Source organism: Tachyglossus aculeatus, chromosome 22, assembly GCF_015852505.1.
Source record: "Tachyglossus aculeatus isolate mTacAcu1 chromosome 22, mTacAcu1.pri, whole genome shotgun sequence".
Classification (NCBI taxonomy): domain Eukaryota; kingdom Metazoa; phylum Chordata; class Mammalia; order Monotremata; family Tachyglossidae; genus Tachyglossus; species Tachyglossus aculeatus.
This window is the reverse complement of record NC_052087.1, coordinates 51,214,622-51,241,688: the sequence shown is the minus strand read 5'-3', so window position 1 is coordinate 51,241,688 and position 27,067 is coordinate 51,214,622. Positions and strand designations below refer to the sequence as shown.

Here is a 27,067-nt window from a genome sequence, read left to right as displayed (position 1 = left end):
TGCTCTGCACACAGTAAGCGCTCAATAAATACGATTGCATAAATGAATGAGTAATAATGTTGGTATTTGTTAAGCTCTTACTATGTGCCAAGCACTGTTCTTAGCGCTGGGGTAATAATAATGTTGGTATTTGTTCAGCTCTTACTATGTGCCAAGCACTGTTCTTAGCCCCGGGGTAATAATAATAATGTTGGTATTTGTTAAGCTCTTACTATGTGCCAAGCACTGTTCTTAGCCCCGGGGTAGTAATAATAATAATAATAATAATAATAATGATAATAATAATAATGATGTTGGTATTTGTTCAGCTCTTACTATGTGCCAAGCACTGTTCTTAGCGCTGGGGTAATAATAATGTTGGTATTTGTTAGCTCTTACTGTGTGCCAAGCACTGTTCTTAGCCCCGGGGTAATAATAATAATAATAATAATAATAATAATAATGTTGGTATTTGTTCAGCTCTTACTATGTGCCAAGCACTGTTCTTAGCGCTGGGGTAATAATAATGTTGGTATTTGTTAGCTCTTACTATGTGCCAAGCACTGTTCTTAGCCCTCGGGTAATAATAATAATAATAATAATAATAACAATAATAATGTTGGTATTTGTTAAACTCTTACTATGTGCCAAGCACTGTTCTTAGCACCGGGTAATAATAATAATGCTGGTATTTGTTAAGCTCTTACTATGTGCCAAGCACTGTTCTTAGCGCTGGGATAATAATAATGTTGTTATTTGTTAAGCTCTTACTATGTGCCAAGCACTGTTCCTAGCTCCGGGGTAATAATAATAATAATATTGGTATTTGCTAAGCTCTTACTATGTGCCAAGCATTGTTCTTAGCGCCGGGGTAGTAATAATAATAATGATGTTGGTATTTGTTCAGCTCTTACTATGTGCCAAGCACTGTTCTTAGCACTGGGGTAATAATAATGTTGGTATTTGTTAAGCTCTTACTATGTGCCAAGCACTGTTCTTAGCCCCGGGGTAATGATAATAATAATGTTGGTATTTGTTAAGCTCTTACTACGTGCCAAGCACTGTTCTTAGCGCCGGGTAATAATAATAATAATAGTACTAATAATGTTGGTATGTGTTAAGCTCTTACTATATGCCAAGCACTGTTCTTAGCGCCGGGTAATAATAATAATAATAATGTTGGTATTTGTTAAGCTCTTACTAGGTGCCAATCACTGTTCTTCGCGCCGGGGTAATAATAATGTTGTTATTTGTTAAGCTCTTACTATGTGCCAAGCACTGTTCTTAGCGCCGGGGTAATAATAATAATAATAATAATGTTGGTATTTGTTAAGCTCTTACTATGTGCCAAGCACTGTTCTTAGCGCCAGGGTAATAATGATAATAATGTTGGTATTTGTTAAGCTCTTACTATGTGCCAAGCACTGTTCTTAGCACCGGGGTAATAATAATGATAATAATGTTGGTATTTGTTAAGCTCTTACTATGTGCCAAGCACTGTTCTTAGCACCGGGGTAATAATAATAATAATAATAATGTTGGTATTTGTTCAGCTCTTACTATGTGCCAAGCACTGTTCTTAGCACCAGGGTAATAATAATAATAATGTTGGTATTTGTTAAGCTCTTACTACATGCCAAGCACTGTTCTTAGCGCCGGGGTAATAATAATAATAATAATAATAATAATGTTGGTATTTGTTAAGCTCTTACTACGTGCCAATCACTGTTCTTCGCACCGGGGTAATAATAATAATAATGTTGGTATTTGTTAAGCTCTTACTATGTGCCAAGCACTGTTCTTAGCGCCGGGTAATAATAATAATAATAATAATAATAATGTTGGTATTTGTTAAGCTCTTACTATGTGCCAAGCACTGTTCTAAGCGCTGGGGGAGATACAAGGTCATCAGGTTGTCCCACGCGGGGCTCACAGTCTTCATCCCCATTTTCCAGATGAGGGAACTGAGGCCCAGAGAAGTGACTTGCCCACAGTCACACAGCTGATAAGCGGCGGAGTCAGAATTATAACCCACGACCTCTGACTCCCAAGCCCGCGCTCTGTTCTCTATGCCACGCTGGATCCCGGGCTTGGGAGTCAGAGGTCGTGGGTTCTAATCCCGGCTCCGCCGCTTGTCAGCCGCGTGACTTTGGGCGAGTCACTTCACTTCTCTGGGCCTCAGTTCCCTCATCTGTAAAATGGGGATAAAGACTGTGAGCCCCGCGTGGGACAACCTGATTACCTTGTGGCTCCCCCAGTGCTTGGTACATAGTAAGCACTTAATAACATAATTATTATTATTCTGTTAGAGGGCGTGGGTTCTGATCCCAGCTCCGCCACATGTCTGCTGTGTGACCCTGGGCCAGTCACTTCACTTCTCTGTGCCTCAGTTCCCTCATCTGTAAAATGGGGATTAAGACTGTGAGCCCCACATGGGACAACCTTGTGGCATCCCCAGCACTTCGTACATAGTAAGCACTTAACAAATACCATAATTATTATTATTCCGTTAGACGACATGGGCTCTGATCCCAGCTCCACCACACGTCTGCTGTGTGACCCTGGGCCGGTCATTTCACTTCTCTGTGCCTCAGTTCCCTCATCTGTAAAATGGGGATTAAGACTGTGAGCCCCTTGTGGGACGGGGACTGTATCTGACTTTATTTCCTTGTATCTACCCCAGGGCTTAGAACAGTGTTTGGCACCTAGTAAGTGCTTATTATCAATACAGCCAGGCCTGCTCTGTCCATTATAAATCCCCTTACAAATTGTTGTTTTTTTTTAAAGTGGTACTTGTTAAATACTTACCATGCGCCAGGCATGGTGCTGGGGTGGATACAAGATCATCAGGTTGCCCCACGGGGGGCTCACAGTCTTAATCCCCATTTTACAGATGAGGGAACTGAGGCACAGAGAGGCCAAGTGACTTAATAATTGTGACGTTGCCAACTTGTACTTCCCAAGCGCTTAGTACAGTGATCTGCACACAGTAAGTGCTCAATAAATACGATTGATGATGATGATGATGATACTCGCTTATATGCCGGGCACTGTTCTAAGCACTGGGATGGACACAAGCTAAGAAGGTTGGACACCGTCCATGTTCCACATGGGGCTCACAGTATTAATCCCCATTTTACAGATGAGGTAACGGAGGCACAGAGAAGTGAAGTGAGTCGCCCATGTTCATTCATTCAGTCGTATTTATTGAGTGTTTACCGTATGCAGTACTAAGCCCTTGATGCAACAGACAAGTGGCAGAGCTGGCATTAGAAGTGACTTGGCCAAGGTCACAGCAGACAAATGGCAGTCAAGTGGCATCATTCATTCATTCAATTGGATTTATTGAGCACTTACTGTGTGCAGAGCACTGTACTAAACGCTTGGGAAGTACAAGGTGGCAACATCTAGAGACAGTCCCTACCCAACAGTGGGCTCACCCAGTGCTAAGAACAGTGCTTGGCACATAGTAAGAGCTTAACAAATACCAACATTATTATTATTATTACTACCCCGGCGCTAGGAACAGTGCTTGACACATAGTAAGAGCTGAACAAATACCAACATCATTATTATTATTATTATTATTACCCCAGCGCTAGGAACAGTGCTTGGCACATAGGAAGAGCTTAACAAATACCAATATTATTATTATTATTACCCCGGAGCTAGGAACAGTGCTTGGCACATAGTAAGAGCTTAACAAACACCAACATTATTATTATTATTATTACCCCGGCACTAAGAACAGAACCCGGAGGCTCCGATTCCCAGGCCTGTGCTATTTCCATAAGGCCACGTTGCTTCGCACTCAACTTGGACATGGTCCCTGTCCCACGCTCTAGAGGGGAAGACCCGGCTAATCCCGGCTCCGCCACTTGTCAGCTGTGTGACTTTGGGCGAGTCACTTCACTTCTCTGTGCTTCTCTGTGCTTCAGTTCCCTCATCTGTAAAATGGGGATTAAGACTGTGAGCCCCGCGTGGGACAACCTGATTACCTTGTAGCTCCCCCAGCGCTTGGTACATAGTAAACACTTAACAAATACCATAATTATTATTATTCTGTTAGAGGACATGGGTTCTGATCCCAGCTCCACCACGTGTCTGCTGTGTGACTGCATCAGCCTTCTCTCTGATCTCCCATCCTCGTGTCTCCCTCCACTTCAGTCCATACTTCATGCTGCTGCCCGGATTATCTTTGTCCAGAAGCACTCTGGGCATATCACTCCGCTCCTCAAAAATCTCCAGTGGCTACCAATCAATCTGCGCATCAGGCAGAAACTCCTCACCCTGGGCTTCCAGGCTGTCCATCCATCCCCTCGCCCCCTCCTACCTCACCTCCCTTCTCTCCTTCTACAGCCCAGCCCACACCCTCCGCTCCTCCGCCGCTAATCTCCTCACCGTTAGGCCTCGCTCTCGCCTGTCCCGCCATCGACCCCCGGCCCACGTCATCCCCCGGGCCTGGAATGGCCTCCCTCTGCCCATCCGCCAAGCTCGCTCTCTTCCTCCCTTCAAGGCCCTGCTGAGAGCTCACCTCCCCCAGGAGGCCTTCCCAGACTGAGCCCCTTCCTTCCTCTCCCCCTCGTCCCCCTCACCATCCCCCCATCTTACCTCCTTCCCTTCCCCACAGCACCTGTATATATGTATATATGTTTGTACATATTTATTACTCCATTTATTTTATTTGTACATATCTATTCTATTTATTTTATTTTGTTAGTATGTTTGGTTTTGTTCTCTGTCTCCCCCTTTTAGACTGTGAGCCCACTGTTGGGTAGGGACCGTCTCTAGATGTTGCTTAGTACAGTGCTCTGCACATAGTAAGCGCTCAATAAATACGATTGATGATGATGATGATCAGCTTTCTCTCTGATCTCCCATCCTCGTGTCTCCCTCCACTTCAATCCATACTTCATGCTGCTGCCCGGATTATCTTTGTCCAGAAACGCTCTGGGCATATTACTCCCCTCCTCAAAAATCTCCAGTGGCTACCAATCAATCCGCGCATCAGGCAGAAACTCCTCACCCTGGGCTTCCAGGCTGGCCATCTATCCATCCCCTGGCCCCCTCCTACCTCACCTCCCTTCTCTCCTTCTCCAGCCCAGCCTGCACCCTCCACGCCTCCGCCGCTAATCTCCTCTCCGTTAGGCCTCATTCTCGCCTGTTCCGCCATCGACCCCCGGCCTATGTCCTCCCCCGGGCCTGGAATGGCCTCCCTCTGCCCATCCGCCAAGCATGCTCTCTTCCTCCCTTCAAGGCCCTGCTGAGAGCTCACCTCCCCCAGGAGGCCTTCCCAGACTGAGCCCCTTCCTTCCTCTCCCCCTCGTCCCCCTCTCCGTCCCCCCATCTTACCTCCTTCCCTTCCCCACAGCACCTGTATATATGTATAGATGTTTGTCCATATTTATTACTCTATTTGTTTATTTGTTTATTTTACTTGTACATATCTATTCTATTTATTTTGTTTTGTTGGTATGTTTGGTTTTGTTCTCTGTCTCCCCCTTTTAGACTGTGAGCCCACTGTTGGGTAGGGACTGTCTCTATGTGTTGCCAATTTGTATTTCCCAAGCGCTTAGTACAGTGCTGTGCACATAGTAAGCGCTCAATAAATACGATTGATGATGATGATGTGACCCTGGGCCACACCCTGGGAACTCTGCAACCTAGAGTTCCTACTCTATCCTAATCCTCTTCGACCTCTCAGCTGCCTTCGACACCGTGGACCACCCCCTTCTCCTCAACACCCTATCCAACTTTGGCTTCACAGACTCCGTCCTCTCCTGGTTCTCCTCTTATCTCTCCGGCCGTTCATTCTCAGTCCCTTTTGCGGGCTCCTCCTCCCCCTCCCATCCTCTTACCGTAGGGGTTCCTCAAGGGTCAGTTCTTGGTCCCCTTCTGTTCTCTATCTACACTCACTCCCTCGGTGACCTCATTTGCTCCCACGGCTTCAACTATCATCTCTACGCTGATGACACCCCGATCTCCATCTCTGCCCCTGCTCTCTCTCCCTCCCCTCCAGGCTCGCATCTCCTCCTGCCTTCAGGACATCTCCGTCTGGATGTCTGCCCGCCATTTAAAACTCAGCATGTCCAAGACTGAACTCCTTGTCTTCCCTCCCAAACCCTGCCCTCCCCCTGACTTTCCCATCACTGTTGACGGCACCTACCATCCTTCCCGTCTCACATGCCCGCAACCTTGGTGTCATCCTCGACTCCGCTCTCTCGTTCACCCCTCACATCCGATCTGTCACCAAAACCTGCCCGTCTCACCTCCGCAACATCGCCAAGATCCGCCCTTTCCTCTCCATCCAAACCGCTACCCTGCTTGTTCAACCTCTCATCCTATCCCGTCTGGACTACTGCATCGGCCTCCTCTCTGATCTCCCATCCTCGTGTCTCTCCCCACTTCAATCCATACTTCACGCCCCTGCCCGGATTGTCTTTGTGCAGAAACGCTCTGGGCGTGTTACTCCCCTCCTCAAAAATCTCCAGTGGCTACCAATCAACCTGCACATCAGGCAGAAACTCCTCACCCTGGGCTTCAAGGCTGTCCGTCCCCTCGCCCCCTCCTACCTCAACCTCCCTTCTTTCCTTCTCCAGCCCAGCCCGCACCCTCCGCTCCGCCGCCGCTAATCTCCTCACCGTTAGGCCTTGTTCTCGCCCGTCCCGCCGTCGACCCCCGGCCCACGTCATCCCCCGGGCCTGGAATGCCCTCCCTCCCAACATCCGCCAAGCTAGCCCTCTTCCTCCCTTCAAAGCCCTACTGAGAGCTCACCTCCTCCAGGATGCCTTCCCACACTCAGCCCCCTCCTTCCTCTCCCCCCCACCTTACCTCCTTCCCCTCCCCACAGCACCTGTACATATGTTTGTACGTATTTATTACTCTATTTTACATGTACATATTCTGTTTATGTTATTTTGTCAATTTGTTTTGTTGTCTGTCTTCCCCTTCTAGACTGTGAGCCCGCTGTTGGGTAGGGACCGTCTCTATACGCTGCCAACTTCCCAAGCGCTTAGTACAGTGCTCCGCACACAGTAAGCGCTCAATAAATACGACTGAATGAATGAAGACCAGGTATTTCAGCCCTCCCTTACAGATGAGGAGCCAGACACGGAGGTGTGAAGTGACATGCCCAGGATCACCCGGCGGGCAAGCGGCAGCGGGTCCTCTGGCCTCCGGGCCCGGGCTCTTCCCGCTAGGCCGCGGATGCTCTGCCCTCACCGCCCACCCGAAGCAACGACCGCCGGGCAGCTTGGAGACGTGTTTATTAGATCAGAGTAAAAAGAGCCGAGGAGTCGGGTCGCCTTGTCACGGGGACGGAGCAGGGATCCGGGCCCAAGTTAAGGCACTTAAGGCGAGGGAGGGCAGAGGGGCAGGGCCGCTCTCCCCTCCCCTCCGGGTGCCCAGTGTCTGGGCACCCCCCAACCTGGGGAACAGCGAGGAACAACTTTCTATTTACACTCCTGCCCCCGACCCCGCCACAAAGCAGCCACCTTCGCTCCCTCCTCCGCTGCTGCTTCCGCCTCCCTCTCTCTCTCGCTCCGCGGCCCCCGCCCCGAGGAGGAAGAGGAGAGAGGTGGACCACGGGCAGGAGGGGGCCGGCGGTCTGGGGAGATCCGGGGACAGAGTCCGCCCCCACCCCAGAGCCCACCGGTCCCCTGAGGGATTAATGCTTAAGCACCTCCGAACAACAGAGATATATAGATATATATATATATATATATATATATCTACTGCAATTAAGAGAATAAAAGGGGGCTGCTCCCCGGGCCCGTGGCCCGGCCTTCCCCCCCGCCGCCGCCGCCTTAGGAGTTGATCTGATTGAGGAAGGCTGTGATGTCCATTTCCGCCAGAGACGGGAAGGCCTCCTCGGGAACCAGGTACCCGTTAGGGAGGGCGGCGGCGGCGGGGACGGCGGGGGCGGCTCCGTCGGGCGGGCGTTGGGGGGTCCCCATGAGGCGGGTGATGGACTCGGGGTACTCCATCAGCATGGGCTCCCCCGCGGGACCCTGGGCGGCCCCGGCGGCCCCGGCGGGGCCCTGGTTCAGCAGCTGCTGGAACTCCGAGTTGTCGATGGCCCCCAGGCTGGTGTAGGCCGCGTCGGGGTCGTCCAGCAGCCCCCCCAGGCCCCCGTCGCCATCCGAGTCAAACTGCAGGCTGAGCAGGGCTTCCGCCAGCACCCCTTCCCCGGGCTGGGGGGCGGCGGGGGCGGGAGGGGGGTGCTGGGGCGGCGGGGCGGGGGCCGGGGCCGGGGCGGGCACGTGGGGGAAGCTCAGCGGGGAGAACTCCTCCATGTTGATGGTGCTGAGGGACGGCGGCGTGGCCGAGTAACCGTAGGGCTGGACGGCGGGGGGTGGCAGGCCGGGGAGACCACCTGAGGGGGGACAGGCCGCGGTAGACCCCTACCCCTGGCCGCCGGCTCACCGGGCGGCCCCCCCGAACTCGCTCCTTCCCCCACTCTTCCCTCCTGGGGGGCCGGCCCCAAGGCCGGGGTTCTGCACCCGGGGGGGGGGCCGGGGAACTTACCCGTTTTGTGGGAAAGGGGCACGCCTCGGGTGGGCACGGCAATGCGGCGAGGGCTGCGGGAATCTGCCGTCCCTGCTAGGGAGAGAGGGAGAGGAACAGGGGGACACAGAGAGGGGGAGGGAGGGACAGGCAGAGAAAGAGAGGGAAAGGGCGAGAAGGTGGGGCGGGGGGAGAGGGAAGGAGGAGAAACAAGAGGATGCTCAGCCCTGTTCCCCTGTGTCCCCCATCTAGCCCCAGGCCCCCTCATTCATTTAATCGTATTTACTGAGCGCTTACTGTGTGCAGAGCGCTGTACTAAGCGCTTGGGAAGTACAAGTCGGCAACATCTAGAGACGGTCCCTGCCCAACAACGGGCTCACGGTCTACAAGGGGGAAGTTTTTTTTTCTGGGAAGGGAAATGACCCCCGATGGAAAGTCAAACTGTTGGATCCACTCTCCTGCACCTTCTGTCTTGTCCCATATAGATGACAAGACATATATATATATGTATGTCTAGACTGTGAGCCCACTGTTGGGTAGGGACCATCTCTATATGTTGCCAACTTGTACTTCCCAAGCGCTTAGTACAGTGCTCTGCACACAGTAAATATGATTGAATAGATAATATATATACATATTAATGTGTGTATATATACATACATGTATATATACATACACATACACACACATATGCATATACATATATGCATGTATATATACATGCATATACATGCATATACATATACACATGTACACATATATGCATATACACATATACTTGCATATATGTACATATACATGCATATATATACACATACATATATATACATGCATATACATCTTAGTACAGTGCTCTGCACACAGTAAGCGCTCAATAAATACAATTGATTGATGTATATATACATGTACATACACACACACCTATATACCTATATATACACCTAAGTTTTTTTTTCTGGGACGAGAAACGACCCCCGATGGAAAGTCGAACTGTGGCTCTAGGGGGCCAGCGGATCCACTCCCCTGCACCCTCTGTCTTGTCCCACATAGATGACAAGACATATATATATACACGTATTAATGTATATATATTTTAAACGGATACCCAAGCTTATTTTTTCTGGGAAGCGAAACGACCCTTCTCCCCCTTTTAGACTGTGAGCCCGTTGTTGGGTAGGGACCGTCTCTACGTGTTGCCAACTTGGACTTCCCAAGCGCTTAGTCCAGTGCTCTGCACACAGTAAGCGCTCAATAAATACGACTGACTGATTGATTGATCGACCCCCGATGGAAAGGCAGCGAGCAGCCTGGGCCCCGCTCTTTCTCCTCAGCAAAGAACCCCCGTCCCGCCCCGTCCCGCGCCCCGGGGTGCAGATGGAAGCCCCAACCCAGGCCGCCCGGCCCCTGGGTGCCCGCCCGCCCGCCCTCCTCACCGCTGAAAGGGCTCTTTTTGACGATGCTCTTAAAAGCATCATAAGTGCGTTTGCGCTTCTCCTCAATCCGGTGGCGGTCATCTGCGGGGTGAGGGAGAAACCAGATGTCCGAGAGCGGGTCCGGGGCCCGCCTCCCGCCCACAGCCCCACCACCCTCGGGTGGGCCCCCTCCCTGGCTCCCCCGGCCCAGTCTCCCCCGGGCCGGGACCGGCTCCCGGCCGCCGCCGCCGCCCGGTCCCTCCTCCCCTTCCCGGGGTCGGCCCCGCCGCGGCCCCGCGCCCACCTGGGTCCGGCAGGTACTGGAACTCCATGGGCTCGCTGAGCTCGCGGTCCGAGGGCCGCCGCAGCTGCATGAGGACGCGGACGGGGGCCTGCAGGGTGGGCTCGGCGTAGGGCGGCGTCCGGAACACGATAGCCACTTGTCGGTGCACGTCGGCCTGCGAGAAGGAGCCGCGGGCCTCCCAGCCCTGCCCCGAGAAACACACCTCGATGTCCTCTGGGGGAGGCAAGGGGGGCGGCGGTCATCATCGATCGTATTTATTGAGCGCTTACTACGTGCAGAGCACACGGCCTGCTCACACACCCGGCCCCGCCTCCACCCCAAACCCCCCTCAGCACATGGGTCCCCCGGCCCCCTTTCCACTGGACCACTTGGGTCCAGACCTTTAGACTCGTTTATACTATATACTTTATCCTCTACCCGTTCTCCCCCATCAATAAATTATTTTACAGTCTGTCTCCAGGAGGGCGGAGGATGTATCTACCGAGGAGGGTCTCTACGAGAGCAGCAGCACGGCCCAGGCTAAAGCAGCGGCCCGGGAGCTAGACGGACCCGGGCTCTACTCGGGAGAAGCCGTGTGGCTCAGTGGAAAGAGCCCGGGCTTTGGAGCCCGCTGTTGGGTAGGGACCGTCTCTATATGTTGCCAACTTGGACTTCCCAAGCGCTTAGTACAGTGCTCTGCACACAGCAAGCGCTCAATAAATACAATTGATGATGATGACCGTCTCTATATGTTGCCAACTTGGACTTCCCAAGCGCTTAGTCCAGTGCTCTGCACACAGTAAGCGCTCAATAAATACGATTGATGATGGCTGTCTCTATGTGTTGCCAACTTGGACTTCCCAAGCGCTTAGTACAGTGCTCTGCACACAGTAAGTGCTCAATAAATACAATTGATTGAGTCAGAGGTCATGGGCTCAAATGCCAGCTCCGCCAATTGTCAGCTGGGTGACTTTGGGCAAGTCACTTTACTTCTCTGGGCCTCATCTGTAAAATGGGGATGAAGACTGTGAGCCCCCCGTGGGACAGCCTGATCACCTTGTAACCTCCCCAGCGCTTAGAACAGGGCTTTGCACATGGTAAGCACTTAATAAATGCCATTATTATTATTATTATTATACTCCCGGCTCTGCCACTTGTCTGTTGTGTGACCTGGGGCAAGTCACTGGACTTTTCTGGCCCTCAGTGACCTCATCTGAAAAATGGGGATGAAGACTGTGAGTCCCCCCGTGGGACAGCCTGATCACCTTGTAACCTCCCCAGCGCTTAGAACAGTGCTTTGCACATAGTAAGTGCTTAAGAAATGCCACTATTATTATTATTATTCCACTGCCGACTCTGCCACTTGTCTGTTTTGTGTGACCTGGGGCAAGTCACCGGACTTTTCTGGCCCTCAGTGATCTCATCTGAGAAATGGGGATGAAGACTGTGAGCCCCCCGTGGGACAACCTGATCACCTTGTAACCTCCCCAGCAGCTTAGAACAGTGCTTTGCACATAGTAAGCGCTTAATAAATGAAATCATCATTATTATTAGTAGTCTTATTCTACTCCCGGCTCTTCCACGTGTCTGTTGTGTGACCTGGGGCAAGTCACCGGACTTTTCTGGCCCTCAGTGACCTCATCTGAAAAATGGGGATGAAGACTGTGAGCCCCCCGTGGGATAACCTGATCACCTTGTAACCTCCCCAGCGCTTAAGAACAGTGCTTTGCACATAGTAAGCGCTTAATAAATGTTTGTACATATTTATTACTCTATTTATTTTACTTGTACATATCTATTCTATTTTATTTTGTAGTATGTTTGGTTTTGTCTCCCCCTTTTAGACTGTGAGCCCACTGTTGGGTAGGGACTGTCTCTATATGTTGCCAATTTGTACTTCCCAAGCACTTAGTACAGTGCTCTGCACCCAGTAAGCGCTCAATAAATACGATTGATGATGATGATGATGATAAATGCCATCATCATTATTATTATTCTACTCCCGGCCCTGCCACTTGTCTGTTGTGTGACCTGGGGCAAGTCACTGGATTTTTTCTGGCCCTCAGTGACCTCATCTGAAAAATGGGGATGAAGACTGTGATCCTCACATGGGACAGGGACTGTGTCCAACCCGATTTGCTTATAGTAACGATCGTAATTAACAATTGCGGTATTTGTTAAGTGCTTTCTATGTGTCAGGCACTGTACTAAGCACTGGAGTGAATACAAGCAACGCTTAGAAAACTGACTGGCACATAGAATATGCGTAAATATCACAATTATTATTATTATTGCCTTTCTCTCCCAAGTGCCAAGCACCCAGTAAGTGCTCAGTAAATACTACTGACAGATTGTCACCTCCTGACATCCCTGCTCTTGGGGGCCTTCAATAGATCAATGGTTGCTTATCTGCCAGCTGTGGGACCTTGGGGAATAACGATGGCATTTATTAAGCGCTTACTATGTGCAAAGCACTGTACTAAGCGCTGAAGTCACTTCACTTCTCCCTGTCTCGGTTCCCTCGTTTGCGGAATGGGACTCGATACCGGTTCTCCCTCCTACTAAGACTGGGACCCCCACAAGGGACCTGATTATCTTGCATCTTGTCCCGGCGTTTAGTACAGTGCTGGATGCACAGGAAGCGCTCAACGAATACCACAGTTATTACTGTTGGCAAAACACCACTCTTGCTAGTGTTTGGGAAAGTTAGGGTGAAAAGACGACAAAAATATCCTGCCTTCAGAGGGCTTATTATCTAACAGAGAAGCAGCGTGGCTCGGTGGAAAGGGCACGGGCTTGGGAGTCGGAGGTCAGGAGTTCTAATCCCGGCTCCGCCACATTTCTGCTGTGTGACCTTGGGCGAGTCACTTCACTTCTCTGAGCCTCAGTTCCCTCATCTGTAAAATGGGGATTAAGGCCGTGGGCCCCACGTGGGACAACCTGATCACCTTGTATCCCCCCCCCAGCGCTTAGAACAGTGCTTTGCACATAGTAAGCGCTTAACAGATGCCATCATCATCATCATCAATCGTATTTATTGAGCGCTTACTATGTGCGGAGCACTGTACTAAGCGCTTGGGAAGTACAAATTGGCAACATATAGAGACAGTCCCTACCCAACAGTGGGTTCACAGTCTAAAAGGGGAGACAGAGAACATTACTATTAATAGAGGAAACAGACCAAAATGGTTCCCAAACAGTGGGAGCAGGAGGAAGATCGGGGATGTATATTGGCTCTCCTCACTGGCTCTTCCCACGTTTACTCCTCGTCTGGCTCACGCTGGGCGGGTTTCCAGGGGAAGGGGATCAATCAATCCATCAATCGTATTTATTGAGCGCTTACTGTGTGCAGAGCACTGTACTAAGCGCTTGGGAAGTACAAGTTGGCAACATATAGAGACAGTCCCCACCCAACAGTGGGCTCACAGTCTAAAAGGGGGAGACAGAGAACAAAACCAAACATACTAACAATGATTTGCCAATCTCAGCCCTCTCCTCCCTCAAAGTCTTCCTCCAATCAATCAATCAATCATATTTCTTGAGCACTTACTGTGTGCAGAGCACTGTACTAAGCGCTTGGGAAGTACAAGTTGGCAACATATAGAGACAGTCCCTACCCAACAGTGGGCTCACAGTTTAAAAGGGGGAGACAGAGAACAAAACCAAACATACTAACAATGATTTGCCAATCTCAGCCCTCTCCTCCCTCAAAGTCTTCCTCCAATCAATCAATCAATCATATTTCTTGAGCGCTTACTGTGTGCAGAGCACTGTACTAAGTGCTTGGGAAGTACAAGTTGGCAACATATAGAGACAGTCCCTACCCAACAGTGGGCTCCAATTCTATTCATTCTTTCAGCTGTATTGATGGAGCGCTTAGTGTGCGCAGGGCACTGTACTAAGCGCTTGGGAGAGTACAATATGACAATAAGCAGACGTATTCCCTGCCCAGGATTAGAACCCAGGCCCAGGCCATGCTGGGTTGAGGCAACTTGGGGCTGCTGGGCTGGGACTTGATCAGGGAAGGCTTCCTGGAGGAGGTGGGATTTGAGGAAGGCTTCGAAGATGGGGAGGGCTGTGGCCTGGTGAATTTGGAGGGCAAGGAGAGGAGTCAGGACCGCCCCCCCCAGCCCGGCCCCGCCTTTCCCCACTCGAACCCAAGACCCCCTAACCCCAAGCCCTGCCCTTCCCGCGGCCTGACCCCGGGCACTGACCTTTCTGCACCTTATCGCACAGCAGGAAGATCTCATCGCCCCCGAGGCAGCTCCCCGAGTTCCGGTTCACACGGCAGATCTTCAGCTCCGCTGTGTTGGGGGCCCCTAGGATGGGGGGGACGGGGAGCGCGGGAGGGGACGGAGGAAGGACGGGAGGCCGCTGAGCACCTCCCGGCCCCAACGGGGCGAGGAGACGGAGTGAGGCCCCACCGTGTCCGCCCTGCCCGCCGCCCACCCCCTTCCCCGAGAAGAGCCTCGGATTTTGAGGTGGTCCAGGTCTACCGGTGCTACCCCGGCGATGGGGATGGGCACGGAGGGGCAGGGTGAGGCTGCCCGCAGCTCCGGGGGGGTCTGGGCCAATACCAGAACCCCAGGGACACCAGGCCGACTTGCCACCTGGCTCGCCAGGCGCCACACTCTACGTGGTTCTTCACATCTGCCTCCACGGGGACGGTCACTGCTACTGAGAGCTCAAGGCCCTACTGAGAGCTCCCCTCCTCCAGGAGGCCTTCCCAGACTGAGCCCCTTCCTTCCTCTCCCCCTCGCCCCCCTCTCCATCCCCCCCATCTTACCTCCTTCCCTTCCCCACAGCACCTGTATAGATGTTTGTACATATATTTATTTTACTTGTACATATCTATTCTATTTCTTTTATTTTGTTAGTATGTTTGGTTTTGTTCTCTGTATATATGTTTGTACATATTTATTACTCTATTTACTTATTTATTTTACTTGTACATATCTATTCTATTTCTTTTATTTTGTTAGTATGTTTGGTTTTGTTCTCTGTCTCCCCCTTTTAGACTGTGAGCCCACTGTTGGGTAGGGACTGTCTCTAGATGTTGCCAATTTGTACTTCCCAAGCGCTTAGTACAGTGCTCTGCACACAGTAAGCGCTCAATAAATACGATTGATGATGATGATGATGATGATGATGACCCCCGGCCCACCTCATCCCCCGGGCCCGGAATGGCCTCCCTCTGCCCCTCCGCCAAGCTCGCTCTCTTCCTCCCTTCAAGGCCCTACTGAGAGCTCACCTCCTCCAGGAGGCCTTCCCACACTCAGCCCCTTCCTTCCTCTCCCCCTCGTCCCCCTCTCCATCCCCCCCATCTTACCTCCTTCCCTTCCCCACAGCACCTGTATATATGTTTGTACATATTTATTACTCTATTTATTTATTTTACTTGTACATATCTATTCTATTTGTTTTATTTTGTTAGTATGTTTGGTTTTGTTCTCTGTCTCCCCCATTTAGACTGTGAGCCCACTGGTGGGTAGGGACTGTCTATGTTGCCAACTTGTACTTCCCAAGCGCTTAGTCCAGTGCTCTGCACACAGTAAGCGCTCAATAAATATGATTGATGATGATGATGATGACAGCGGAGCAGGGAAGCTCCCACGTGAACAGCAGCGCCGGGAAGGTCGCAAGCGAGCAGTGGATCCGGGGAAATGGCAAGTGAGCAGTGCAGTGGGGGAGATCGCGGGTGAACAGCCGAGGAGGGAAGGTCACACGTGAACGGCGGGGTAGGGGAAAATCACAAGGGAACGGCGGAGCAGGGAAGGTCACTCGTGAGCAGCCGCGTGTGAACGGTGGAGTGCGAAAGAGCGCACGTGAACAGCGGGGCCAGGCGAGGCCGCTTAGGTTGGCAGGGGTGGCAGACTGAAAACCAAGCCGGAATAGGGGAGGAGACCGTTGGGGTGATGGTGGGGACGCTGAATTTCAAAACTGGACTGGTTCTCCCCCAGCAAGGCTCTCCCCATCCCGTCCCACAGCCTGGGGCCGACGGACGGACAGGTCTGGGGACCGACGGTCCGACAGTTTGGGCTCCCTAGTGCTTGCTGCCTGCTGGATGCCCATCCTCTGACTCCGGGTGATCAATCAATCAATCAATCGTATTTATTGAGCGCTTACTATGTGCAGAGCACTGTACTAAGCGCTTGGGAAGTACAAATTGGCAACACATAGAGACAGTCCCTACCCAACAGTGGGCTCACAGTCTAAAAGGGGGAGACAGAGAACAGAGGGGGTGATGATGATGGTACTTGTTAATAATAATAATAATAATGGCATTTATTAAGCGCTTACTATGTGCAAAGCACTGTTCTAGCACTTACTATGTGCCACGGCACTGTACTAAGCCACTGGGGTGGATACAGGCATATCGGGCCTTCCCAGACTGAGCCCCTTCCTTCCTCTCCCCCTCGTCCCCCTCTCCATCCCCCCATCTTACCTCCTTCCCTTCCCCACAGTACCTGTATATATGTATATATGGTTGTACATATTTATTACTCTATTTATTTTACTTGTACATATCTATCCTATTTATTTTATTTTGTTGGTATGTTTGGTTTTGTTCTCTGTCTCCCCCTTTTAGACTGTGAGCCCACTGTTGGGTAGGGACTGTCTCTATGTGTTGCCAATTTGTACTTCCCAAGCACTTAGTACAGTGCTCTGCACATAGTAAGCGCTCAATAAATATGATTGATGATGATGATCGGGCTGGACACAGTCCCTGTCCAACTTGGGGCTCACAGTCTCAATCCCCATTCTCCAGGCGAGGTCACTGAGGCCCGGAGAAGTGAAGTGACTTGCCCAGGGTCACACAGCAGACAAGTGGAGAAGCAGCGTGGCTCAGTGGAAAAGAGCATGGGCTTTGGAGTCAGAGGTCATGGGTTCAAATCCCGGCCCTGCCAATTTGTCAGCTGTGGGATTTGGGGCAAGTCACTTCACTTCTCTGGGCCTCAGTTCCCTCATCTGTAAAATGGGGATTAAGACTGTGAGCCCCCCGTGGGACAACCTGATCACCTTGTATCCCCCCAGCACTTAGAACAGTGCTTTGCACATAGTAAGCGCTTAATAAACGCCATCGTTATTATTATTATTATTAAAAGAGCATGGGCTTTGGAGTCAGAGGTCATGGGTTCAAATCCCGGCTCTGCCAATTTGTCAGCTGTGTGATTTTGGGCAAGTCACTTCACTTCTCTGGGCCTCAGTGACCTCATCTGTAAAATGGGGGTTGACTGTGAGCCCCCCCGTGGGACAACCTGATCACCTTGTATCCCCCCAGCACTTAGAACAGTGCTTTGCACATAGTAAGCGCTTAATAAATGCCATCGTTATTATTATTATTATTACTATTAAAAGAGCATGGGCTTTGGAGTCAGAGGTCATGGGTTCAAATCCCAGCTCTGCCAATTGTCAGCTGTGTGATTTGGGGCAAGTCACTTCACTTCTCTGGGCCTCATCTGGAAAATGGGGATGTAGACTGTGAGCCCTCCGTGGGACAACATGATCACCTTGTAACCTCCCCAGTGCTTAGAACAGTGCTTTGAACATAGTAAGCGCTTAATAAATGCCATCATTATTATTATTATTAAGTGGCGGAGTCGGGATTAGAACCCATGACCTTTTGACTCTTAGGTCCACGCTCTACCCACTAGGCCATGCTGCTTCTCCTCACACTCCTGACCACCCAACGCTCTTGACTCTTCCCCAGTGACCTAGTCCGGACCCTCCAACAGCCCTGACTCTCCCCTTCCCATCGCTCGCTCTCCTCACCGCGGTGACCCATAAATAATCAATCAAAAGCAGGGAAGCAGCGTGGCTCAGTGGAAACAGCCCGGGATTTGGAGTCGGAGGTCACGGGTTCAAATCCCGCTCTGCCAATTGTCGGCTGTGTGACTTTTGGGCAAGTCACTGCACTTCTCTGGGCTTCAGTTTCCTCATCTGTAAAATGGGGATCAATCAATCAATCGTATTTATTGAGCGCTTACTGTGTGCAGAGCGCTGTACTAAGCGCTTGGGAAGTCCAAGTTGGCAACATAGAGAGACGGTCCCTACCCAACAGTGGGCTCACAGTCTAAAAGGAGGAGACAGAGAACAAAACCAAGCATACTAACAAAATAAAATAAATAGAATAGATATGCACAAATAAAATAGAGTAATAAATATGTACAAACATATATACATATATACAGGGATGAAGACTGAGCCGCCCCCCCCATGGGACAACCTGATCACCTTGTAACCTCCCCAGCACTAAGAACAGTGCTTTGCACATAGTAAGCATTAATAAATGCCATCATTATTATTATTAATAATAATAATGGTGTTTACTGATGGCTTACTTTGTGCAGGAGGAGCTCACCTCCTCCAGGAAGCCTTCCCAGACTGAGCCCCCCATTTCCCTCTCCTCCTCCTCCCTCCACCCTTCCCTCTTCCCCTCCCCACAGCACTTGTATATATTTGTATATATTTATTACTCTATTTTATTAATTTTATCATTATTTTGTTAATGATGTGTACATAGCTATAATTCTATTTACTCTGTTCATATTGATACCTGTCTACTTGTTTTGGGTTTTTTTTTGGTCTCTCTCCCCCTTCTAGACTGTTAGCCTGTTGTTGGGTAGGGACCGTCTCTATATGTTGCCTATTTGTACACCCCAAGCGCTTGGTACAGTGCTCTGCACACAGTAAGTGCTCAGTAAATATGACTGAATGACTAAATGCAGAGCACTGGAGAAGCTCTTGGGAGCATAATGATAATAATGGCATTTTGTTAAGTGCTTACTATGTGCAAAGTGGGAGACGGAGAACAAAACCAAACATACTAACAAAATAAAATAAATAGAATAGATATGCACAAATAAATAAATAGAGTAATAAATATGTACAAACAGATATACATATATACTGTATAGATACATATATACAGTATACAAAGTGTACTGTGGGGAGGGGAAGGAGGTAAGGCGGGGGGGATGGGGAGGGACTGGGAGCCCCACGTGGGACCTGATTATCGTGTCTCTACCCCAGCGCTCAGTACAGTGTTTGGCACCTAGAAAGCACTTAAGTACCACAGTTCTTCTTATTATTATCGGGACTGTTGGTCTGAGTTGTGAGGAGTCTGAAATCCTGCTGCTTTCATGTTTTTCAACACGTTTGTCTTTTCTCCTCTCGACAGTAGGCTCTTAATAATAATAGTAATAATAATGATGGCGTTTGTTAAGCGCTTACTATGTGCAAGGCACTGTACTAAGCGCTGGAGGGATACAAGGTGATCAAGTTGTCCCACGGGGGGGCTCACAGTCTCAATCCCCATTTTACAGATGAGGTCACTGAGGCTCAGAGAAGTGAAGTGACTTGCCCAAGGTCACACAGCAGACATGTGGCAGAGCTGGGATTCGAACCCATGACCTCTGACTCCAAAGCCCAGGCTGCTTGCTGTTCCTAGGCAAGGATTGTGTCTACCAATAGCATAGTGGATAGAGCAGGGGCCTGGGTGTCACAGGGTCATGGGTTCTAATCCCACCTCTGCCACCTGTCTGCTGTGGCTTGGGGCAAGTGACTTCACTTCTCTGTGCCTCAGTTATCTCACCTGTAAAATGGGGATTGAGACTGTGAGCCCCACTTGGGACTGGGACTGTGTCCAACCCAGTTGGCTTGTATCCACCCCCAGCACTTAGTACAGTATCTGGCACATAGTAAGCACTTAAATAACCCCAATTATTATTATTATTATACTCTTTCCCAAGCACTTAGTGCAGTGCCCTACACACAGTAAATACTCAATAAACGCCACTGACTGACTATACTTTATGAGCCTTTCTTTACATGTCTGCTTCACCCTGCCACCGTCCTCCTCATTCTCAGATTGCAAAGCCCCTCGGGGATCAGAGAACTCCTACCCCTCAACCATGTATTTCCTTGTCAGCAAGTGCTGTGCACTATTTCTTTTTTTGTGGTATTTGTTAAGCGCTTACTATGTGCCAGGTACCGTACTAAGCGCTGGGGTAGATATAAGGTAATCAGATTGGACACAGTCCGTGTCCCACATGGGGCTCACAGTCTTAATTAAATCCCATTTTACAGATGAGGGAACTGAGGCACAGAGAAGTGAAGTGACTTGCCTATGGTGTCACGGCAGACAGATGGTGGAGCCGGGATTAGAACCCAGGCCACGCTCCTTCTCAACAGTGGGAGGAAAAGTAAGTGCTTAATAAATAGTAACTGTAACTACTACTACTACTACTACTACTACTACTACTACTACTACTACTACTACTACTACTACTACTACTACTACTACTACTACTACTACTACTACTACTACTACTACTACTACTACTACTACTACATCATCATCATCATCATCATCATCATCATCATCATCATCATCATCATCATCATCATCATCTGGTTTGGACCCTGCACTTCAAAGAATGTAATGGAGAAACCAGAGAGGATCTTGGGAGGAGCGACAAAGAGAAGACAAGGTTGGAAAACTGACGTTGTGAGGAAAAGTTGGAGAAACTGAGGTTGATTCAAATGCTCCCACAGCTTCTACTATCACCTCTACATGGATGATCCCAAAATCTCCCTCCCCAGTCCCTCCCTCTCAGCTTCTCTGCAGTCTCGAAGTTCCTCCGGCATTTGGGACACCTCTGCTTGAATGGTCTGCCCACACCTCCAACTTAACATGTCCAAAACAGAGCTCCTCATCTTCCCAAACCCCGTCCTTCCCCCTCCTGTCACTGTAGACAACACAGTTTATTCTGATGACACCTGTCCATATGTTTTGTTTTGTTGTCTGTCTCCCCCTTCTAGACGGTGAGCCCGTTGTTGGGTAGGGACCGTCTCTATATCAATCAATCATACTTATTGAGTGCTTACTGTGTGCAGAGCACTGTACTAAGCGCTTGGGAAGTACAAGCTGGCAACATATACAGTCCCTACCCTCTATACAGTCTCTATATGTTGCCAACTTGTACTTCCCAAGCGCTTAGTCCAGTGCTCTGCACACAGTAAGCGCTCAATAAATACAACTGAATGAATGAATGAACGAACTATCCTGTCTCTCGAGACCATAACCTTGGCATTATCCTCGACTCGTCTCTCTCCTTCAACCCACAAATGAACTGTCACTAAATCCCGTCGGTTCTACCTTCACAAACTCTAAGATCCGCCTTTTCCCATCCATAATACCCCCACGTTGATCCAAGCACCTAACTTATGTTGATGATGGTATTTGTTAAGCGTTTATTATGTGCCGGGCACTATCTCACCTTGACTACTGCATCAGCCTCCTCACACTAGTCCATACTCCACTCTGCCGCCCACATCATTTTCTAAAGAAACGTTTTCTCCGTTTCTCCACACTCAATCAATCGTATTTATTGAGCGCTTACTGGGTGCAGAGCACTGTACTAAGCGCTTGGGAAGTACAAGTTGGCAACATATAGAGACAATCCCTACCCAACAGTGGGCTCACAGTCTAAAAGGGGGAGACAGAGAACAAAACCAAACATACTAACAAAATAAAGTAAATAGCACTCCTTAAGAACCACCAGCGAGTGCCCATCCACCTCCACATCAAACAGAAACGCCTTTCCGCCGGCTTTAACTCTCAATCAGTCCTCCCTCTCCTACTTTGGCTGATTTTTTTTTGCCCTACGGTATTTGTTAAGTGCTTACTATGTACCAGGCACTGTCCTAAACGCTGGGGTACATACCAGCTAATCACGTTGGAAACAGTCCATGTTCCATAATGGGGCTCGCAGTTTTAATCCCCATTTAACAGTTAAGGAAGCTGAGACACAGAGAAGTGAAGTGACGTGCCTAAGGTCACACAGCAAGACAAGTGGTGGAGTTGGAATTAGAAGGCAGGGCATTTTGACTCCAAGGCCCAGACTAGAGTGCTTCTCCTACAGAGAAGCAGCGTGGCTCAGTGGAAAGAGCCCGGGCTGGGAAGCCAGAGGTCGTGGGTTCTAATCCCGGCTCCTCCACTTGTCAGCTGTGTGACCTTGGGCAAGTCACTTCACTTCTCTGGGCCTCAGCTCCCTCATCTGTAAAATGGGGATGAAGACTGTGAGCCCCATGTGGGACAACCTGATCACCTTGTATCTCCCTCAGCGCTTAGAACGGTGCTTGGCACATAGTAAGCGCTTAACAAATACCAACATTGTTATTATTATTATTACTATAACCCAGCCTGGCCTCTTCACTCCTTCAACTCCAACCTTCTCCCTGTACTTCGATCTCATCTACCTCGCCGCCGACCCCTCGCCCACATCCTGCCTTTGGTTTAGCCCTACCCCTTCGTCTCCGACCGATCGTCACTCTTCCCACCTTCAAAGCCTTATTAAAATCCCATCTCCTCCAAGAAGCCTTCCCCAACTAAGCCCTCGTTTCCCCTGCTCCCTCTCCTTTCTGTGTCACCCTTGCACTTGGATTTAATAATGACGGCATTTGTGAAGCGCTTACTGTGTGCAAAGCACTGTTCTGAGCGCTGGGGAGGATACAAGGTGATCAGGTTGTCCCACGGGGGGCTCACAGTCTTAATCCCCATTTTACAGATGAGGGAACTGAGGCCCAGAGAAGTTAAGCGACTTGCCTAAAGTCACGCAGCTGACAAGCGGCGGAGCAGGGATTTGAACCCATGAGCTCTGACTCTCAAGCCCAGGCTCTTTCCACTGAGCCACGCTGCTTCTCGCTTTTAATCAATTTAAATGACAATTTAATCAATCAACTCTACTTAAAGGAGCGCTTACTGTGTGCACAGCACTATGCTAAGCGCTTGGGAGAGTACAATGTAACAGAGTTGGTAGACCCGTTCACTGCTTACAGTGAGCTTCCAGTCTAGAGGGGGAGACAGAGGTTAAAACATATAAATTACGGATAAAATAATAACAATGATGGTATTTGTTAAGCGCTTACTCTGTGCCAAGCACTGTTCTAAGCACTGGGGTAGACACAAGGTCATCAGAAAGATGATGTGACATGTCTGATGATGTCACAGTTTTTAGACTGTGAGCCCACTGTTGGGTAGGGACTGTCTCTATATGTTGCCAATTTGTACTTCCCAAGCGCTTAGTACAGTGCTCTGCACATAGTAAGCGCTCAATAAATATGATTGATGATGATGATCAGGTTGTCCCCGTGGGGCTCACAGTCTTCATCCCCATTTTCCAGATGAGGTCACTGAGGCCCAGACAAGTGAATAATAATAATGGCATTTGTTAAGCACTTACTCTGTGCCAAGCACTGTTCTAAGCACTGGGGTAGACACAAGGTCATCAGGTTGTCCCCCGTGGGGCTCACAGTCTTCATCCCCATTTTCCAGGTGAGGTCACTGAGGCCCAGACAAGTGAATAATAATAATGGCATTTGTTAAGCACTTACTCTGTGCCAAGCACTGTTCTAAGCACTGGGGTAGACACAAGGTCATCAGGTTGTCCCCCATGGGGCTCACAGTCTTCATCCCTATTTTCCAGATGAGGTCACTGAGGCCCAGACAAGTGAATAATAATAATTATTGCATTACAATATTGTAATATAATTATATTATAATTATAATAATATAATTATATTATAATATTGTAATATATAATATAATTATAATATAATATTGCAATATATAATATAATTTATAAATATATAATATAATTATAGTATAATATATAATTATAATTTATAATATATAATATTGTAATATAATTATTACAAAGTGATCAGGTTGTCCCACGGGGGCTCACAGTCTTCATCCCCATTTGAAAGATGAGGGAACTGAGGCCCAGAGAAGTGAAGTGACTTGCCTGAAGTCACAGAGCTGATAGGTGACCCACGACCTGACTCCCAAGCCCGGGCTCTTTCCGCTAAACCACGCTGTACTGTGGGGCTGAGGGAGGGGTGAATAAAAAGTGAAAATCCAAGTACAAGAGCAACGCAGAAGGGGGTGGGTGAAGAGGAAATGAAGGCCTCGTTGGGGAAGGTCTCTTGGAGCTGTGCCTTCGATAAGGCTCTGACGGAGGGGAGAGTGACTTTCTGTCAGATACGAAGAGGAAGGGGTTCCAGGCCAGAGGCAGGTCGTGGGCGAGAGCTCGTCAGCAAGAGAGGCAAGATCGAGGTCCAGAGAGTAGATTGGCACCAAAGGAGCGAAGTGTGCGGGCTAAGTGTCGTAGAAAATCTGGGCGATAAGGTAGGAGGGGGCAAAGCGACTGAGTGCTTTAAAGCCGAAGGGAAGCATCTTCTGTTGGACGCCGAGGCGGAAGGGCAACCACTGGAGGTTCTTGAGGAGTGGGGAAAACAGGGACTATAAGAAAGACGATCCGGAGAGCAGAGTGAAATATGGACTGGAGTGGGCAGTGACAGGATGCAGGGAGGTCAACATGGAGGCTGATGCAGTGACTGAGGAGGGACAGGGTGAGAGGTTGGATTAGCGTGGTAGCAGTTTGGAAGGAGAGGAAAGGGTGGACTTTAGCAATGCTGTGAAGGTGGGTTTGACAGGATTTGGTGACAGAATCCAAAATCCGCCCTTTCCTCTCCATCCAAACCGTTACCCTGCTCGTTCAAGCTCTCATCCTATCCCGTCTGGACTACTGCATCAGCCTTCTCTCTGATCTCCCATCCTCCTGTCTCTCCCCACTTCAATCCATACTTCACGCCACTGCCCGTATTATCTTTGTCCAGAAACGCTCTGGGCATGTTACTCCCCTCCTCAAAAATCTCCAGTGGCTACCAATCAATCTGCGCATCAGGCAGAAACTCCTCACCCTGGGCTTCAAGGCTCTCCATCTATCCCCTGGCCCCCTCCTACCTCACCTCCCTTCTCTCCTTCTCCAGCCCAGCCCGCACCCTCCGCTCCTCTGCCACCGCTAATCTCCTCACCGTTAGGCCTCGTTCTCGCCTGTCCCGCCGTCGACCCCCGGCCCACGTCCTCCCCCGGGCCCGGAATGGCCTCCCTCTGCCCATCCGCCAAGCACGCTCTCTTCCTTCCTTCAAGGCCCTACTGAGAGCTCATCTCCTCCAGGAGGCCTTCCCACACTCAGCCCCTTCCATCGTCTCCCCCTCGTTCCCCTCTGCATCCCCCCATCTTACCTCCTTCCCTGCCCCACAGCACCTGTATAAATGTATATATGTTTGTACATATTTATTACTCTATTTATTTATTTATTTATTTTACTTGTACCTATCCATTCTATTTATTTTATTTTGTTAGTATGTTTGGTTTTGTTCTCTGTCTCCCTCTTCTAGACTGTGAGCCCACTGTTGGGTAGGGACTGTCTCTATATGTTGCCAGCTCGTACTTCCCAAGCGCTTAGTCCAGTGCTCTGCACACAGTAAGCGCTCAATAAATACGATTGATTGATTGATTGACAGAATGATACATTCACCCTTCCCACTCCTCCCAGCTCTCACATCCACACCTGTCATTTAGTTTAACAGCCATCTCCCCCTCTAGACTGGAAACTAATAATAACTGCGATATTTGTTAAGCACTTACTATTTACCAAGCACCGTACTAAGCGCTGGGGTGGACACAAGCAAATCGGGTGGGACACAGTCCCTGTTCCATATGGGGCTCATAGTCTCAATCCTCACTTTACAGTTGAGGTAACTCAGGCCCAGAGAAGTGAAGTGACTAGCCCAAGGTCACACAGCTTTACTGAGGGCTTACTGTGTGCAGAGCACTGGACACACCAGGTAAGCAATGGAGCTTCCTGGGAACTCATTATGGTCAGGGAATGTGTCTACCAATTTTGTTGTATCATCCTCTCCCAAGCGATTAGTACATCGCTCTGCACACAGTGAGCACTCAATAAATCCCACTGATGGACTGTTTGATTTAGAGAAGTTCTGGCTGAGACCTCCCTCTGAGGTGCGGGGTGGTCCTCAGATTAGGCCACTGAGGGACCCACGAGGGCACACGGACTTCACCTGCAGTGAGAAAGATTCCAGTGGGAAGAACACCCCAATTGTCTCTGGGCGGGGGGCAACATCGTCATAATAATAATTGCGGTACTTGTTAAGCGCTTACCATATGCCAGGCACTGTGCTAAGCGCTGGGGTAGATTTTTTTTTTTAATAATGGCATTTATTAAGCGCTTACTATGTGCAAAGCACTGTTCTAAGCGCTGGGGAGGTTACAAGGTGATCAGGTTGTCCCACGTGGGGCTCACAGTCTTAATCCCCATTTTACAGATGAGGGAACTGAGGCCCAGAGAAGTGAAGTGACTTGCCCAAAGTCACACAGCTGACAATTGGCGGAGCCGGGATTTGAACCCATGACCTCTGACTCCAAAGCCCGTGCTCTTTCCACTGAGCCACGCTGCTTCTCAATACCATCGCAGATTCAAGCAGATTCAAGCAAATTGGACAGGACGCAGTCCCTGTCCCACATGGGGCTCACACTCTTACTCCCCATTTTACAGATGAGGGAACTGAGGCATCAAGAAGCCAAGTGACTTGCCCAAGGTCACCTGGCGGACAAGTGGCAGAGCAGAGATTAGAACCCAGATCCTTCTGACGCCCAAGCCCATGCTCTATCCACTAGGACATACTGCTTCTCAACATCAAAATGAGAGAATGAAGAGTCCCATCTCTGGAGATGATTAATCTCATTAATATATCATTAATATATCACCTGTATATATGTATATATGTTTGTACATATTTATTACTCTATTTATTTATTTTACTTGTACATATCTATTCTATTTATTTTATTTTGTTAGTATGTTTGGTTTTGTTCTCTGTCTCCCCTTTTAGACAGTGAGTCCACTGTTGGGTAGAGACTGTCTCTATATGTTGTCAACTTGGACTTCCCAAGCGCTTAGTACAGTGCTCTGCACACAGTGAGCGCTCAATAAATATGATTGATGATAATGACGAT

At 49.5% G+C, this 27,067-nt stretch overlaps 1 protein-coding gene across 3 annotated transcripts in view; it reads right to left on the bottom strand.

Annotated features, from left to right (window-relative positions):
• Positions 1-7,718: 7,718 nt before the first annotated feature.
• RELA (RELA proto-oncogene, NF-kB subunit) overlaps positions 7,719-27,067 on the bottom strand; it is a 49,701-nt gene continuing 30,352 nt past the window's right edge. For 2 of the 3 annotated variants that reach the window (XM_038765100.1, XM_038765098.1), the window contains exons 7-11: positions 14,394-14,498; positions 10,201-10,413; positions 9,918-9,998; positions 8,506-8,580; positions 7,719-8,353 (exon numbers count right to left, since the gene is read on the bottom strand). In XM_038765100.1, the coding sequence (XP_038621028.1) occupies positions 7,785-8,353; positions 8,506-8,580; positions 9,918-9,998; positions 10,201-10,413; positions 14,394-14,498 (1,043 nt within the window). In that variant the 3' untranslated portion in view covers positions 7,719-7,784. The remainder of the gene's footprint in view (positions 8,354-8,505; positions 8,581-9,917; positions 9,999-10,200; positions 10,414-14,393; positions 14,499-27,067) is intronic. The other variant, XM_038765099.1, reaches the window with a different exon arrangement.